The 19,527-nt window shown below is 40.6% G+C and overlaps 1 protein-coding gene across 1 annotated transcript; it reads right to left on the bottom strand.

The window, feature by feature from the left end:
• Positions 1-344: 344 nt before the first annotated feature.
• LOC119728925 (thyrotropin-releasing hormone receptor-like) lies at positions 345-9,962 on the bottom strand. Its single transcript, XM_038201369.1, has one exon. The coding sequence runs from the start codon at positions 9,035-9,037 to the stop codon at positions 7,862-7,864; it is 1,176 nt and encodes a 391-aa protein (XP_038057297.1). The 5' UTR covers positions 9,038-9,962; the 3' UTR covers positions 345-7,861.
• Positions 9,963-19,527: the final 9,565 nt, after the last annotated feature.

Here is a 19,527-nt window from a genome sequence, read left to right as displayed (position 1 = left end):
TATACCGCTATTGTTTCGTATCATACCAAGCTGAACATGTCCGTGGCAGAAAAAGTAGAAGGCCTCAACACAATGCAACCATAGGTTGTCTGAAATAATGTAACATGATTAAAACTAAGTAGGCACTGACAATGTACTCTACGAAGAAGGTACCTTTTCCTGAAAGTTAATCAGAAATACAATTAACAGAACACAGAGGAGTCAAAGCGATTATGAAGCTGGGATTAAATCTACAAAAAAATACAAAACGATCATTTCTATCGCAACTCATGGGTGCGGGCTTCATCAATAAAGCTATCCAGAATATGCCATTTCTTGAATATTACCACAAGACACAATTTTATCGATTCGTTGATCATTAGTATTTATTTACAGAATATTAACAAAAAAAAACAATTCAGTTTGATCCAGCAGCTGACTTAATGAAATCACATTATTATTATTGTTTTGTTCAAATCTGAAATAATGTATTTACATATATCGCTGACAACATCAAGCTTTCGATTCACAACAAAATAAACTCGTGCTCAATTATACTTATCATGGCATATATATTACGGTATACTTTACATCAGTTCTACAAGTTTTAAGTGAGTGAACATTAAACATCAAATCGTGATTTACTTTTATTTGTACATTTGGTATAGACGTATACTGGTATAGACGTACAAAGAAAACAGTTGGGGACAAGTTACCAATTCGACTCAAAAGTCTTCCTTTCCAATAACAGCACATTCGAAGCAACTGAAACAATTGTACAAAAAAATCAGTCCGTACATCAAATCATTATAATTGAACTAAAATTACTGATATTAGTGAAACAAAAATGCTGTCGCAAACACATCACTGTCAGTGATTTGTGTCTCAATGTATGAGTTTAATTCAGATTAATTGCACCGTTTAGAATCGCATGCTGCTTTCAGTATTACCACCACTGCTCGTGTCTACCTAATCTACACATAACACAGCACAATGGTAATACAAACAAATGACATGCAACTACCTTTGATATAGACAACACAAAATACAGATGCTGGCAATCAAAGAACGATGTCAGTCAAAAAGCTTTTTTTCGTACTGGAAAATGTAGTTACATTTATTTAAAACAAAATATATTAACCGGTAAGAAAAAAGCACAAGAGTTTCAATAAACGCACATTAAAAAAGAGGCAATGTATTGTACCGCATTTGCATTTTGTCCAACAAAGTCAAGATTATTTTATGGTCAGAACCTTTTCATTTTACCAATTTAAGTTGGAACTACTGAATTGGATTGTCATTTTTTTTAAATAGAAATGCGTGTCCACATTCAGCTTTCAGGCTCGCACCATTATTTATGTGTTTTTCTCGGACATTTTGACAGAGATATTAATCTTTGACAATACAATAATTTAACGTGTGGTAACTCATTACCATCTGTTCCACCATGGTTAATGATTTATGTTTAAACACAAACATTCCGTGTGTGTCGGGCTGCGTTATTTAACATTGGTTGCTTTCGACTTCAAGAGATTTTATGCCGGCGATTGAGAATAAACGTCGGATTTTATTAGCTATTCCAAATCCTGTTTTAAAAATCTGAGATTGAAGCAATTTATGAAGTATTAATGTAATGCGTTACTTGCAACACATATACATATTATTTTGAATTGATCATATCTTTCCATAATGTAAATTTCATACACAAACAGTTGTAGGAGCATAATTGTATTGACTAATTCTTAATGCAGAGTCGATCAACAACCCAATTCCGATTTTCAAAAATATAAGAGAGTTTCAAATAATGCACTTGCACGACAGGTGTCTGATTAACCAATTATCGTATTGTTGAAAGTCTTTTCTTACTCTGAATTCCTCTTGAAAGTGCTCCTTAATGTTCTTTAATATTATCACTTCGAGGCAGTGAAGGATATCACACTGCTTGTTTTGCATTGGCAATTGCAAACAGCGGCAGGATCATGACCATGAATATTTCGGCGGGAAGTTCTAATGATTTGGCGGTGTCTACGCTGTCAGCCCCTCGGCAACGATAGCGAGGTGAAAGAAATTGATAAGTTTTCGCCGCCTGGACAATACCCTGATAAATATTCATGGATTTCAACAATATAAAATCTCGTCGGCGTGTATGTACAGACATTAGTTTTGATAGGGTGAACGTACTTTTGGTATTTCTCGCGCCAAATACCAGCAGATGTATATTTCATCGAAAGCGAAGGTTATCGGCACTTGCCGGCCGCAAAAGCGATGAGGAACGAGGGCTATAGGATGAATCAAACAATCCTGGCCTGCGTCAAAGCAATTTCAAGTATTTCACTATTATTGATCTCAAACTAGAACGATGATAGGTCACGATGCACTTTTAATCTGGGTTGGAAATATGTCATGTTTGTTATCGAACACTGACAGTTTAAGGGTCAGCTTGCAAATCAATCGATGGATGGTAACTTTTGATTGAAACGTAAACAATTCAATCTCATATTGTTGTAGGGTTAACCACAGTGACTGAAAAAGGGCTAATACAACTGCCGCAAAATACAGCCTCTGTGTTTAAGAACTTTGCATTTATAAATGGATCATTTGCTTATTATTCAAGTAGAAATTTTCTTGTAATGTTCTCTTTGCCGTGAGTCCCTGTTTGAAAATTAATTATTGATTACTCGATGGGATGGTCGAGCTATTCATTGTCAGTCAACTATGTAAGTCTTTTGTCCCCAACATGTTACAACTTGACGAATTACCGTCAATTTGTCGGTCAGTCCGTACCTTTGTCTGTGTGTCTTCCGTAGTCACAGTGTTGCCGAAACAGACTATTAAAGCGTGAAATAAAAGTGGGGCATTGGCATTGTGTCCCTAAGCATGATGTAACCTCATTTTTTTTCTTATAAGGATTACATATGTTTTCAGCCCATCACATGAGCTGCGACACCAAATTTGGTCCCATCTAATTAAAACAGTATTCAACCTGGAGCCTGCAATGTATATAAATAAGAATTGAATACGAAATTGCCTTTTTAAATAATGCATTGAGTAAAAGAAGAATACGCCCTCTGGTAGAGTGCAGGATGTGTCCATCTTGAGCTAGTTAATACCCTTTTATCGTTATCTCGTTCCCCCTGTCAGATTGAAGCTAGACTGTCTGTTAGTTATCTGGTCCCCAGGTTGTCAGTTCGGTAATTTCGACGTCAGTTCTTCAGTCAGTGCCGGATGTCCGTTAAGCTCGCTCTATCCCATCCCTTGATTTTCCGTTCTGCCTTGGGGCGGTCGAGTCGACTTAAGATTCGCGTACCTCTGAAGCAACATCACGCCATAACTCGGAACACGTATTTTTGTTGTGGCATTTTTAGGGGGAGTGGTGTCGCGACACATATCAGCACTTTTGACATAAAGCGCGTTGATTATCCCGGAAAGTATCTCGATATACGTCTTTGATCACTCTTGGGCCCCCGGGGCTTCGGGTTTGATTCTTTTTATCTCCGACGATCTATCTTTTTTTGCTGTTGTCCCAACTTCACCGTTTGACAGATCTAAATGGCAAATGAATCTTTTGTACGATAAGAAGCGAGCCAAATTGTGCATGTTACTGATTAACTTCCTTTGCAACTACAACCTAGACTGGCGGCCGCAAATTGGGCAAATTGGTGCTCAGCATCTTTCACAGGGTCAACGTTGTCAAATTGTAGCCGATGACGAATCGCCTGACATTTAATTTTTACAATATATATCGTACAATTTTTTTCTTCTTGAAATTGATGAAAGCATGCATGGTACGACCGCTTTTCAAGATTTACAAAAGATTAATCTTCAGTTTCAGTATAAAAAACACACAAGGTAACACATCTAACCGAAATTAATCGCAGGTCGTTACTTTGAATACATGAAATTTACCAAGGCTGTTCCCAGGAATGAGGCAAACATGTAAAAGTATGGGTACATCTATGTTTCCAAAGATTACTTATGCAGCACATTTGTGGTGCACCCCAGATGTTGGTGACCTGAATTCATCTTTCCGTATGGATTTTTCCACGATGTATTGATCATGTTACCTTTTTCGGCCGACATATCAATGACAAAGCGTGTCACGCCATCTGTTTATATAGTAGATGATTGTCATGCAGAAATATTTATTCAACAGATCAATGACTTTTCTTCTATGATCTGGGGACGAAAACATTTTTGTTCAATTAACTTCTTTGCTTATAGGATGCAAACCTTAATAACCATTACAAAAGCACCATTTCTAAAAGGTTAATAGCACGTGTTATCTAAATTTCCTGACAAGTAGCGCATTCAAGAATCAATATTCTTTCTATTGTCCGCAAATTATCTGCCACGTTGGACTCCCTATACTAGATTGATTGATTGATTGATTGATTGACGGAATTAAACATCTGCAAGAACATATATACGAAAGCATAGTGTTTTCATATAATTATGTGCATGGTTCGTGAATTTGTTGAAGGACAATGAGAACTTCACGCGCAGGGTACGTGATGTTATACGATGACTCAGTATTAACCGCTCAAGTTGTGACAACGCCAAAAGAAGTTGACAACTTTATGAAATTCAGAAATCGATGCTCTTTCTGAAAAAAACTATGTCAAATGCTTCAAATTAGGAACGTATCGATTGTCAACACACACAATCAACCGCCCACACCGACCGAACTTCACCGAAGGTATACACGTGAGGAGGAGAGAACGAAAAGCGGAATCTTTGTACTAAATTTGTTTTCTGAATAGATGAGTAAGAGATCCGTTTGTATCAAATTCACAGGCAACCCTGCAAGATGTTATTAAGTCTTCGGAAGTGTACTAGATCAACTTTCACTCCGGCAAACAAAATATTATTATTGGCGCACAAACTGGCTTTTGTGCAATACACTTGAAGAAAATCTGTTCAGGAGTGAGGATGCTCTTTTAGAGTATTGCAAAATTTAAAAGGAACCCACACACCGGAGATCTTCAAGCTTCTGAAAATCCATTTCATTGTTATTTTTTTTTCAATGGAAGGAACACTGAGATTCAGGTTGTTGGGAATGAATTAATAAACCACCCAAAATCAAAGTGAAAGAAAAACGTTTGCATTGTAAAGATTTGCAACATTGCATAAACATGTACTTGGTAATTTTTTGAAATATCGTTAACTTTATATCGCTCTGATAAAAAGTGCTGCTGCTTTTTATAGGTTCACACCGCCTATACAAATTGCACCTACGATTGATTTTGTTTTGATATCAAAATGCACTGATATACGATCATAACCATTTCAATATTTTTTGTTTTAATTCAGACTACGCCACATAATGAAATGAGACAATAAGAAATCTTTCCACATACGACATTATTAAGAACCGAATACGTAATTACGAGTAAACTGAACTTTCGACTCCCCAAGTCGGTAAAATAAGGGTTTGAAATTGGGAGAGACGCCTAAAGAAGGCGCGTTATCAGAAGGCAGGTCCGAAGTACATCGACATTATACATGCGATGCAAGGCGAATTGTAAACACCAATTAACCAGAAGGTTTTCATCATCTCCTTAGATCCGAAGGAGATGCAAACAAGGCCCCATCCTTTGGATCTTAGGGATGTGTGTCTATAAGAAAAACCCTTTCCGACGTTGAGCTATGTCCAAATTGCGGATTTGTTTAACCGTGTGCTTTTCCGAATCCATAACTCATTTTTATAAGTGGCAGCAATGTTTTTTTTACAAGAACTAGAATACAGCGCTGGGATTTTGTTGCTACACGTTGCTATTTTTGGAATTCCTTGCCTTGCAATCGTTCGTGTCAGGACGTTTATAATGTTATTATTGTAGCTTCATGGCCAATCGTTCATTGTGAACGCATCGCATTGATTACGCGTCATCGTTTGATAAACCAGGAGCTGACAGTGAAATCAGAATCTCGATCTATTCTTAGAGAGCGTCGACAAGACTGTTAATAAATTCTAAAATAAGACAAAGTTGCCATATTAATTGTGGCGCGTTCTAGCGTGTGTGCATCCTGCCCCATCCATCATTTCTCAAGGAATATATATGCGCTTTTAATTCTCTTGCTGCGCCCACGTGCAATTAAGGCAAATTATGTTTGCCTTGCTCAAGCTGTAGCAATCGCAGCCGTGGTGTGTTATTAAAAACAACAAAAAGCCCTGTATGGATATTAACAAAATATTTCCGGCACTACACACGCAGAGCCTTGAAGTTAGAGATTGGACGAATCGATTGGACTATTTTCTTGTTCATTTTTTTTCCGTCAGGAACTGGCGAGGTTTAATCAAGCGCAGAATTGAGACAAGATGCAATACGAACAACCAAAACGAATCGACTTCGACGGGAGCGCACCTATCAAAAGCTGTCATTCGGTGATTTTTTTTCGGTAATAAAACATTAATATAAATAACAGTTAACGGCTTTTCCTAACAACATCTTGTCAGATCAGTGAGTTAATCAGTTACCTGCATCTGCTACAGTGTCCGTGTTTATGAGGAAAGGTGCCTATAACTTAATTACCAATTCCTTTTTTACCTAGCCAGTCGAGAGTCAAGTGCTGTCAAAATAAGTGTGGTTGCAATAGATCAAACAAGTAATATATGTGAACCGCTGGAACATGGAAAAGCACCGAACAGCGCAATTAACTTCAACAAATAGTAAGGCAAGTGTAATTAAAACATACAGCAAAATGCCGGTGGGGATGGCAATAATGGCTTCAAAATTGTACCATGTTCAAACAGTCTGGTTCATTTATGAAATACAAGAAACTAATAGAAACTTAGAAAAAAAGGGTTTTGTTTAAAACAAAAAATATATACACAGGTCTACAAACTATAATCGGTAATATATGCCAACATCGACTTGGGAGGATAATGTTTTGAACAATCAAAACAAATATTAATATGGACATTTACAACCGGTCAAATGCTTGAAAGAAAGAAAGTTGAAATTGGATTTGATGAGAAAAAAACATTTTTTTAAATAATCTCCGGCAAATTATTTCCCGACCGGACCCGTAGAGTAAATGCAAAATGTGTTTGAACAGATGTGTTTTTATTACACAGTGTACAATAGCAGCAGAAAGCTGAACAAACTGTCCATGCCGGAGAGGATATTGTTTAACTTCTTTCGCTTTTTATGAAATTGAGACCGCGCTATTTGACTGCAGGGGTACGCAGCAAAGACATTCTAATTTCCTAACCGCAGCTGGCAGATGCGAGAGGTAAATTTGCTGAAGCGTTTTAGTGCGGAGACTTGATTTTGCCGCGGATCGGTTAACTCAATTACATGGGCGTCACGATATAGTGGGCGGGATCTTCACCCAGACACATGAATAATTTGTCGGGCGGGGGAAAAAAGCTGATAACTAGAAACATTATCGGTCTATTATCGGTAAAAAAAAAAGGTGCCGTTTTACTTAAGTCTCATGCAATTTAGAAGAGGTTATTTGCACATTCTGACATTCAGCCCTAAGGTGGCTGATGTTACATCCCGTATAAAGTGTCGAACAGCTCTCGGACTGGCAATTAGTGTATTGTCGTAAATCAAGAGATTTTGTGAGCAGAAACAGTATACCAAACACTTAGATTTCAACAATAGCAATATAGAAAATGTTATGCACACATAATGAAATACAATATTTACACAACATTTACAAGTACCTTGATGACATACGCACCTTGTTGGTTTAAACATTGCCCATCAATGATTTTTTTAAAGTGAATTTTATTAAGCTTGCAATGCATTGGCACGCTGCTGTTAGGCCATTTTGGCGTCTCGTGGAGATTGAAAGGCAAAGGTTCCCACTTGGGAACAACTTAATAAAGGCGCACAGAGTGCACCCTTTTGGACTACATCTGGAATACACACGTCTAAAGGACCTCATTTCTCGTTATCTGCGTATCAGTGGTCCGATGGATGAAGTTTGGCGAGAAGCTCCGGTCAGCTGATACCGTCCCACCAGTCTTGGTACCAGAGACCTCCCTCAGCTGAACGGCCGAGCGATACTTGCTGTTCTTGGGCAGGCAACAGCAGCAGAATGTCTGGCAGAAGGCCTGGCGGTACCTGGGGTTGGTAGCGTTGTAGACAATGGGGTTAATGGCGGAGTTGAGATGGGCTATGACCTGGAACACCTTTCGCATCTGGGTGAATTGCCTTGGGGTGAGCAGCATAGTCTGGGTCAGCGTTCTAATGGCGGTGACGAGGGAGGTGATGTGGATCGGACTCAAGCACAAAAAGAAGATGATACCGTTGGCGATGACCATTCGTGCCATTTGATTTCTCGTCCGTATGCGAGCTTTCTCGTTGGAACCTTTGCCCGAGGTTGTTCGCCTGTGCAAAGCAACGATGATCTTCCCATACAGGTAAAAGTTCACGATGAGCGCCATCAAGAAAGGAACCGACTGAAGGATCTTACCGATAATCTCGAAGTGGTCGTGCGGCAAACAGAACCCGATGATTTCCGGAAATCCCTTGAAGCTGTCATTCTGCGGCCAGATGATGCAGAAGGTCTCAAATTTGGCCGTGCCTGGAATGAGCAGACAGCCGAAGGTGACGGACAGGAACCAGGACACGAAGATGAACTTGGTGGGCTGTCGACGGCCGGTGCAGCGCTTGTACTGGTAGGGCTGGCAGACCGCGTAGAACTTCTGCAGTGTGACCAAGGTGATGAGGGCCAGGGATGAGAAGAAGCAGGCATCCTTGACGAGGTGGATCAAGATGCAGCCCGTCTTACCGCGGAAGTAGTCATCGCGACCCACGGGAGTCACCAGGTAGGCCAGGATCTGATCGCCGGCTGCAAAGAGCAGGAAGAGGATGTCAGCCACGGCCAGATTGACCAGGTAGCAGTTGACCACGGTCCGCATCCATTTGATGCGAAACACGACCACCAGAAAGCTGAAGTTACCGATGATTCCGAAGACCAGGATGCAAGGTGTCACCACAGTCGTCAAGAATTCCAAGGGGCTGTACAAGAGGGCCTCCAGCTGTTCCTCCTCAATCTCCCTGCACACGGAGTCATTCGAGTTGTTGAAGTTGGAGAAATTCATTTTTCTTTTCAAGGAGTCTAGGACAATCCCAGATCATATAGTTACGTTTATGAGAATCTTGGTTTCTGCTACGTGCACATACAGATACACACTGGGTGTCCGATCATGTCTACTCGCACATAGACATCCTGTGAAATTCGATTGCACGTACTCAAATAAAGAAATTATCGTTACGTGCAGAAACCCACCGTGAGGTGTAGGCCTAAATGTACTGCGAAGAGGAATAGGGGTCGTTTTCGATGGAAATTCCACTGGTCACAAAATAACCAAAACGCCCGAGTTCAAATCATTTCAAGTAAGAGTAGCAATATGGCAGAATAACTACAGGAGAGATTGATACCACAAAGCAGCTCTCTTTAGTTGCCTCAGAAAGAAATGAGGAATATGGAGCACATGAAACATCTGAAATGAGTTCCTGCTCATCTCATTATTAAGGTATTGCCATCAATGTCTTAATGAAGTCCAATATTTTGCTGAAGTTCAATGTTTTGGAGATGCTTTGTCCGAGAAGAGCAAACACAGCAAAGCCACAGACGGATGACGAAATGATTAAGACGACAACCGGGCTGTACCTGTAATTTCCTCACGAAGTACAGACGACTTTACGGCATCACCGCAGAAGTCACTCTGAACTCCACGTTTCATCCCGTATCTACTTATATCTCCTGCCTCCCTGGTACTGCCTCACACACACGCAAAGGACAACACAATAACAACCAGGCGTGACTTTCGGTCAGTTTTCGGTGGGTGTGACTGCAAAACTAATTAAGCGGGCAGTGACAGGCTGTCAGCGTGCGCACCGCCGTACAGCGGCAAACCGTTGGTCGGCATGCCCGACGTGACGAGGTATGTTTTCAGCAAGTCCGCCTGTGTGTGTAGCGCAGACAGATCAGCCTCGCATGCGATAGTAGGATGTGTGCACTGCCTCACGGCTGCAAATGGTGTGCTCTACGCTGCTGACCACGATCATCCTCACTGCAGAGTAGTTGGGATGAGTGGGCGGAGAGCGCGTGCGCAGCGCACGCGCAGAGCAACACCCACTGATCACATCGGTGCCTAAATGACATTTCATTTAGCAGAGCTGGCCGGCTAGAGCATTGTGTCGCGCTCCAAAGAAGTTGCTCACATCTGGGAAATTGGTTTTTGCAGCAGTGCATTATGAACGGTAACCCGGTCCAGTGGCTCGGGATAAGTGGGGCCGACGACTACGGGCCGGCACAGCTGATCTTCAGACAGCAGGATCGATTCAAGTCCACTTTGGACGAGTTCACTTAGAGAATATTCAGGTTCTTCTTAAAAAATTGAGAGATGGATACAGACCGACGAATGTGATATCCACTGTACAATTCCCAGAGTTGTTACATTACATGATTGTCAGTGTAAACGGGCACGGAAATAATTATTGTGACACTTGTGTCGCAAGGTTTCAACCTGAAATATTTGACGTCATTTTTTAGTCTTACAGGTTTCTGCTTCGGGGAAGTATTACAAAATTAAATTCTGGTAGTCGATTTTGGCTACCCAAAATATACCTGAGTATATCCGCTTTCATATGTGAAACAACTAACACTCATGTATCCGTTAAACTCTTAAAACTCTTTTTGTTTGATTCTTAGGAAATAAATGTATACAAGTATCTCATGGGGTTATCTTTTAGCAAACAGCACGGAAGCACTACGAGCAGGTGGAACAAGAGCGATTTGATTTCCCTTTCTGAACCACGAGACCAAAGAGCTCAGTGTGTCCTGATAATCACACTGCCCCCAGCCCTTCCACAACCTGATGGCCAAGATTTATAGATTACTGTTAAAACACCTGCCCGCCACAATCATTTTCATCCATTCGAAAAAAAATGAAAGACAATGCGCGAGAAGAATTGAAACGCGTGATAAAATAAGTAATGGTTTTGTGTGGGCAGAATTTCAAATCGCATTGGCATTGCAGTAAATTTATAAAAAAAAGTTCAAATTTAAACCCTTAGATATGATTATCTATACTTTTAAATATTATTTTCATTTTTAGGACAAAAGATTCAACTTGCGCTGCAACATTCAACTATTTTAAACATTTCCAACAGTTACTTTAATTGTCGCGAATATATGTTTGAATATCAGACGAAGCTCATTATTTTTCACAACCCATAACTAAGCAGCACTTTAATAAACATGTACTTATACAATACCTTTGTATAGACAATCTGCTTAATAAGGAAATGATAATTAATATGGGCATTCTTGAAATGTCAATCCCGACTTGGCAATGCGATTTCGGCAAAAGCAGAACGTAAATGGTTTGCTTTCGGCTCATGAAGAGAAACAATCTATTTTCAGGGTGGAAATAAAAGGAGGATTCATTTTGTTCGTGGTATTTTCAATTATCAGATAAAGTTGATCAGATATAGTTTACCCTTACGTGCATTGACATAAATGCTTTGGCCTTTTCCGTACATTTCACTTGACCGTTTGGACAGCATTTGCATCATTGTTGTTAGTTTAGCCAGTCACTTAGAGGAGATTAGATTATCTTCTACGATTACCAGCCTCAGATATGCCAGTAATGGTGACCCAAACTAGACAGAATGGACACTCAAGTGGCAAGCCTCGGGGCGATTCGGGCAGATTGCTCACCCTCTAAGAGCCCAACCTGCCGAAGTGATGACGCAGACCAAAGTGTTTTCCTCTAAAAAGGGATAGTTACGGTGTATTTTGACTGCTGAGATTGATGCATTTACTAGGACAACATCAAGGTGTTCTTCGAAATCTGCGCACTGTTTGGCAACGGAACAGAACCTTGCTAACGTACCGATTACTTTAAATTTACTTGAATGGCACTTTAAACAACTGAAATTAGTTTAGAGATCAATCTTATTTTATTTTCGGGTAATTTGGATGGAATTGAACGTCAGTCGTGTCGTTTGGAATACTGAAATTAAAATTTTACTGCAAAGTTTGAATATTTTTGTAAACATTTTTGTATATATTTTCAAGGTAGGTATAGTAAGTGAAAGTACCAGTTTCATTTTATGAAGACAGTACACACCATAGATTGATATGCCACCCAAAAAACCCACTATTGTGTAGTTCTGTTCATGCACAACAAAAGTCGCTTCTAAAATTTCTATTTTACAGTAAAAGCCTTTCTGATATCAGAGGTGGCTTCTTGAGGGCCAAATGAAGGTAAACAATTTCTTTAACGAAAATATGAGCTTGACATAAGCAGACCGTTAATCGAAGGATGAAGCTTCGACGAGTCTTCCTCAGTGTCCCTCACACCGGTCCCTCATTTGCGTCTTACCAATTATTACGGGTGTCAAAAACTGCAGCCCAAGGACTTCACGGCAGCCCTCGTCCCAATAACACGGACAACAAAACAACCATAAATCATGTCATTTCAGTTTAATTTCTCCAGAGGATATCGCTTTACAAATCAGCCCCCTCATCACCAAAAAGTGCTTCTAAATCACATCGCTTGTGTACCGGGTGGACTTTGGCCAGCCAGGTTTTTTGGCGCCGACTTTTTTGTGTATAATTTTAAGAGCTGCATTGACGGACATCTCATCAGCTAGCCAACAACGGAAAACCGTACTCTAATCATGACCAATTTTGTTAAAGTTTTACTAAACATATCTCTGACACTACTTCTTATTTTAGAACCGATTTTTCCAATGTGCAAGAATACTGACTCGGCCCAATTTTGCTTTGTCCCCTTTAGTAGTCAATACTTTTAAGTAATGTTTTCATTCCAACGGTGTTAATTATAGGTTATATGGTATGTTTGTTAAGACATAATCAAAATATTTATTGCAGCAAACGTGGGCGATAGTATTTTCAACGGTGTGACGTGTTTAGAGCACTGTTCCAGATAGAAACAATCACATTTTCGATGATTGAATTTTTCTTCTAACTCTGATGTAACGGCATCCTCAGCTACAAAACCTAGATCTAATTATCCAGCCGCTAAATGTGATTGCCACACGCACACTGCTTGCCTTGGCGAGATAACTTTCACCGGTTCTAGTGCGCATGGTTCTCGCTCAGTTCATTTAACTAGATTGGTGGCAACCCTTGACCTTCTCGTTTCAGATTTTGATATCCGCTCCATATACGCTAGGGAGACTTGAAGAATCTCCTAAGAGTGTCCTAATGGTGGTAACGTTTTGTAATTCTTTGATGGCGGTGTTGGGTTGGTTTTTTTTTTTGGGGGGGGGTGGTTCGGGGGTTAGTGGCTTCCCAAGCCGCGAAGCTACGGAACAAAATTCACACTTGACTTGTATAAAGACATCGGGGATTTGTTTAGATCACAAGAGAACATGTTGTGAATGATGTTTTGTGCAGACAATCCCTTGTTGATCAATGCAATTACTGCCGACACACCCGAATGGTGAGCCGGCCTCTCCGTGGACCCCTACACGGTGCCGCTGCCCGCCAAGACATGCCTCCGGAAAGGAGGAAACGAGAGAACGAGGAGGATTAGGTTTTACCGCTTTCAATACCTACGGGGGCAGAGGGAGGATTTCCCTCCAAAACCCCCATCCGGTCCCGGAGAACTGAAAAACATAATCATGAGTCGAACCATGAGACTAGCCGGCCCCCAGGCCGGGCCGATACAGGACCAAATTACAACGTGCCGTCGCTTGCTCAGGCAGCCAAGATCAATTTCTACCGTTTTTCTTTTCCCGCGGTTTTTTTTTCCACTTCGATCGCAAACCGTTGGACAGAAGAAACAAGTTCGGCTTGTGTCCACGCTACAAACTTTTCTATAATATCATAATTGCGACATGTTGATGGTAGGCGACACCGATCATCCTGTATGTGGGACAAGGGGTTGGGAAGATATACAGCTGTCGATAATTGATTTGTGTGGATCGAGAAATTAAAAATGTGGGAGTATTATTCGCAACACACAAGTGCCATTATGTTGATTAATACCGCAATTAGCTTCCTAAAAGTGGGGAGGAAGGGTATTTACGTGTGGCTCCTTAAGAATTGTTTCTTTTACATTGTAGTAAAGAGTGCACATTAATGTTGGCATACAAAAACTACCGTCTGTCTTGGTACATTTCATATGAAATAATCGTACCAAAGTTTTGCTGCGTTTTTACAAGACTATTTCAACGGAAATGGAGGCGAACCATCCAATCGTTTTCCATGTGTGCTTTACAACAACAGAGGGAATTTTACAAATAGACTCGGTTATTGTGAGCAAATTAATACTGCTTGTGAAACATTTGCGTTCATCACCATGGCAAATATTGCCACTTCAACTGTGCATTTGTCTTGAGACCATCCATCGTGTATGACAGCCGCTTTGTTGAGTGAATGCAAACACATTAAAATCCATTTGCACTGAGGTTGAACGAAAAACCCAGACAGCATTATGTAAACACTTTTATCTGGTTAACACGACGGGAATAAAATAAATATTTCCGGTACTCTGTTGAGGCACAAGAACATCAGATGAGTATTTACACTCGCGCTCGGGATAGTAATAATGGCACATGCAAATAATTAACATCGGACCTTATAAGCCTATTATAAAGAAGAACGATTTTTTTTTTTCTCAAAGGAACTTTAATAGAGAAATTGTATGGGTTTTGCCTCGTTCTGTCAGAAAATCTAACAGGACGTACAATGTTAACGGACATCCAAAGGGACAGAGGCGTATCCAGCTTTTGGTGTCACGAGGGGCAACTGCGCTCGCACATCCACACCGAAAACTTATTTGGAACCATTGTTAGTTATCTTTCTTATTCGATTCTAACTACGTTACACGGTACTCGAGCACCAACACACAAGTACTAGACGATTTAAGTGCAAAATCAAAATCACCAGGAGAAGAGAAAGTTCAATCAGTGAATAGTAAGATTCTTAATGGCCTCCCGTTGACGTGTTTGCAAACTAACTTTAATAATCAACATCGACGTGCATGAAGTCTACACGATTGGGGTCATATTTACCATCCAAGCCGGGGCTCGTGCCGCCGATCTCATATCGCATGTCTCGCTGTCCGTGACTTATGCACCGTGACGGACATTACTGCCATAACTGATAGGTAAACCCTGTCAACAACTGGTGTGGACACTAGCTTAATATTTACCCGAGCCATAACACACCGTCATTGCATTTTGGAGGAGGGAAGTGGGCATAATAATTTGATATAAACTTTAAAATATTTCAGAAAGGGGAGCCCTAATATAAAAACCACAAGTACAGTATAACATTCAAATATTTAAGCATGACGTGCATTCTATTTAATATCGGTACCAACTGAAATATACTCCGTTGATATCGTGTCTTGCCTTTGGCTCAGGTATTTTTCAAACAAAACATCAGTACTTTGATTTGACTTTGATTTGCCAGAGATATATAGTTTGAATGCCGAACTGTCATTCTCTGTTCACGTTCTGATACTTTCTCTTTTGTCCTGGCATCCTAATCAACTGTCAGCTCGGTCGCCAATTTAGGTTGGACGTGAGGGAAATGAAGTCTGGAGCCAGACTAAGCCCTCTTGCTGGCTTGATATGACTATTATGGTTACAAGAAGACGCTGTTCAGGTAGATTGGAAAGCTCGATTGCCAAACTGGCTGCTCGGTTTTCTGAACACCGTAAAAGCAGTGTTTATTGCTGTACAGGCGCGGATCCAGAAGGGGGAGGGTTGAGGGTCGAAACCCCGCCTCCCGGTCTGACAACAAAATGAAATTATAACAGTATAGTAATATTAATTACTTATGTCCGCCTGTCCGCAACAATCGGACATAGCAAAATGTTATGAATTCGCGCCAATTTCCCAAAGAGGTCGTGGTACAGACACATTTAATGCCTAAGAGTTTTAAGACATCATCTGAACATAATAAATAATGTCTAAATGTTACATAAAAATCGAGCAAAATGTAAAATTGGATTTCCTGTGAAATCTTCGACTTACTACAACTTACAGGTTGATTATATAAATCTGAAGGGTCTGTGTGGTTTCTCTTAATTATAATTATGATTGAATAAATCTTTGACGTCTGGAAAATTAAACCATTGGAAAAAAACCTACCTTTTGAAGTTTAGTGTCAAACTTTGGGTACAGCGGGCAAATGTTCAAATGGACAATTTATTGTCATATATAAAAGTAAGCTGATGAGAGGATGGAAACCCCGAAATCGGGGAGATTTCAGATGAGCATCAGATGAACATCTGATGAACAGCGGCCTAAAAATGCTCTTTTTTGACTTGTCGAACCTTGTGGATAAGAGGGAATTCTACAACATTCTGTAAACAGTTACACAAGACGGTCGATACGAGAATAGTTCCCGCTGGAGAACGGTAACAGATACGCTGACTCAAAATGGGGAAATTTGAAGCACAATAATCCCTGTCTGAGTGCAGCGAAACCAAATACGCCCGAGATGAATAGACGGCCACAGTTGAAGTGAAAGGAAGACAGAGAAAACATAACAGGAGTCAAACCGAAATATCACAAAGCAAGCACACAAAGCCCTGATGTAGCTCTCTTAAACCTCGAGAGGCCTCGCTCGTCAAGTCCAGGGCCTCTGCAGGATTTCCGGATGGGCAATGGACGCCTTTAAGCCGGAGCTGTGGCCTGGGTAAAATCCATAATGGCGTGTAACACTACCCGTAAGTATACACTTTTGGACGGCACGATGAGCAGTGGGTATTACCTAGCCATGCCCGTGGGGAGAATCCTGGGGTCCGGCCGGCACAGACCCACAATCCAGGTAATCATAACACATTGGATAGGATTAATAACATGGCTTATAAAGACATGGCAAGAGAGGTCCGGGAAGGATACAATTTCACAGGAACTTGTTAACAGTGGTTATACCAAAGTTTCACACACAAAAATCCCACCTGCAGGGAGGTTAAAGAACTCATTTCAACCCAACAAGATCAGATGGAATTTAGATGACAAGAGAGTAACAATATGTTTACATCACCTCAGGCAATTACAACCATAACAACTTATGACAAGTTGGTCAATCACGTAAACGGCATTACAGGGAATGCTGTTATGATGCTCCGATGTTGTTGAAACCAGAGGACACGAATTTAAGTCTAAGTTAATGGATGCCTAGTCGTGCACCCATGGACTGCAATGTGTCCCGTCGTCACGGATGACGTACGGGACATGTAAAACACAAGAGACACAGGAATAGCAGTGCAGTGGTTGGAGTCCCAAAACAGAAACTGGTAGGATGTGCCATACAAGCACACAACCATGCGTTTGCAACCATACTAAGGCCGCTTATGTCTGTTCAAATATGTACCAAGTGGCGACATTAAGACTGGGCTATCTTGAAATTGAGTATAAAGCGCAATATTGATATAAAGTGTTATTCAAATGCCCTTCACATTGATTCACCGTGACAAATTCGATTAAGTTGTAAACGAGTCTTCGTTTCATGCATCTTACCATTTACAATGTATTTGATTTCAGAAAAGATTTGTGGGTTATTTCAACATGCGAGGATTTTATTTCGCTGTGGCATGGATACCCATCGGTACTTAATGAGACCCCAGTTCGATCGTCTAGAAATCGTTTGATTCGTCTAGAACAAGTCCGACGCTATTTGGGCATCAAAACAAGCTTAAAGCAATATAGCCAACGCGTCGCTGAGCTCCTTCACATAGCTTCAGATTGGTTTATTGCTTAATAAAGTCGACGGGGAGGCAGCGGGGCAGAAATGGCGGGGAGGCCACTCATTGTCTTTTTGGCGGGAACCGAATATACGGCTTCCGAAGTGAGGAATATTAAGCTCGGTGTCAGATATCGATCAAAGTGCGTCAGTGCATTGAGGAGGAGAATATCTGGGGCTCGGCCGCTCAAATGTCCAATATCATACAACCATCCGCTCTGGATTTGATAAATCTGGTTCACGCGGCCTGATTGGATGCAAAGTTCGGCCAACTAATGAAGACAATTTTTCAAAAGATGCGGGTCCTAATACTCGTCGTGTCCGTGCAATAGAGTTGAGCGTATTCTGCCGCGGGTTCTTGAATGCATGGACATTAATATGGCCGGGCAAATTAATGACCATAAAAGGTGGGACTAAATCAACACAGATGTTTGACAGCAATAAAAAAAAAACAGTATAAATGGATTAAAGTCACCAGCGGACCCGAAACAAATTGAATCTAGTGAAATATAATCGGAAAAAACTCACGAAATATTTCACCACTTATGGTAGAGTATATTTCATAGAGTATGTCCAACAGTTTTTTCATGCGATGACGGTGTATTCCTAGCTACACCACTGAGTTAAGTCTACTTAATTCTAACTTCACCTAAAGCTACAAAATACTAGGCCTACTCAGCAGTAATCTGTAGTATGCATTTCTTTCCATACAAGTGGGCACAACACATGTAGTATTCTGTGGTAGGCTATTTGGTACTTGACCCCCAATAGTACGATAAAATATTAAAAGCTTACTTACCCCGAAAACTTCAGTAAAGTATTTCTCAACTGGTCGTCGTCTGTCCTGGATCAAGTAGGTCGGTCTAGAGCTTAGTGGTTCTGATGCACCTGCATCACCTTAGCCGCTGCACCTGCGTCTAAGCCTAAATATTGCCATTAGCAAGATCATGGAGTTCCTACAGGAAAAACGAACAAATCTTTGAATATTCGTATACTGTTGACGTTTTATCACTGGATAAATCCTAATTCCAACTTGGGAAAATAAATGGCCAGGGTTAACAGGGATTGACGGTATGGAACACAGATTTTTGATTTGCTCTGTTAGGCCTAGCCTTAAGAAAGCACCAACTAACCTATGTACTCCAAGTGACTTTCCTACCTGAAGTTCCAATTGTTGGCAGATTTAAACAATGTTGTCCTAAAGTGTTACCATCTATTCCATCAATTTAAAAAAAAAAAAAATTATTCAAAATAGACCAGCAAACAGAAAGAAATTGACATTCCTCTCAGTTGAAAGTTTTCGCACCCCAGACGGGCATTACCAAAATGTTTAAGGTTACAATATCGAAAAACCCTAGAAATTCTAAGTCTCGTGGCTGATTGTGGGTAAAGGAAACATGATCTGAAAGAACCTTTTTCTTCATGTGAATTCAATGTACCTCCCGGGGAACAACTCCCCTGCTGGACCAAGAGTCAGGAGATAAGGAAGGAGACGTCCGGTTGTTTCCAACAAACCCATTTATTAATGGCCACCAGACCGGAAATGTGTAGTACAGCTACACCCTCATGAGAACAATTTTTTGAGAACATTAATGGAATCCTTTTCGCAACAGAAATACGATGGTCGTTTACATTTTACATAATAACAAAAATCAGCCGGACAAGAAATATAGTTTTCTGGCGCAGCTGACCCTGAACGCTTAGCTTGACTAATTAAAATTAATAAGGGTGTAGGTGACACTCACGGTTTTAAGAGGGTATAGGTTGCACTGCAAATCGAACAGTTTGCGCTACACGAATTCCTCATTCGCTGGCGCAATCTGTCCCATAATACACTGCAACATATAC

Source organism: Patiria miniata, unplaced genomic scaffold, assembly GCF_015706575.1.
Source record: "Patiria miniata isolate m_02_andy unplaced genomic scaffold, ASM1570657v1 HiC_scaffold_20, whole genome shotgun sequence".
NCBI classification, from domain to species: domain Eukaryota; kingdom Metazoa; phylum Echinodermata; class Asteroidea; order Valvatida; family Asterinidae; genus Patiria; species Patiria miniata.
The sequence above is the reverse complement of the archived record's forward strand: the minus strand, read 5'-3'. Positions and strand labels throughout refer to the sequence as shown.

Coding starts and splice junctions, on each gene's coding strand:
- LOC119728925 (XM_038201369.1), bottom strand. CDS start 9,037: ATGAATTTCTCCAACTTCAACAACTCGAATGACTCCGTGTGCAGGGAG.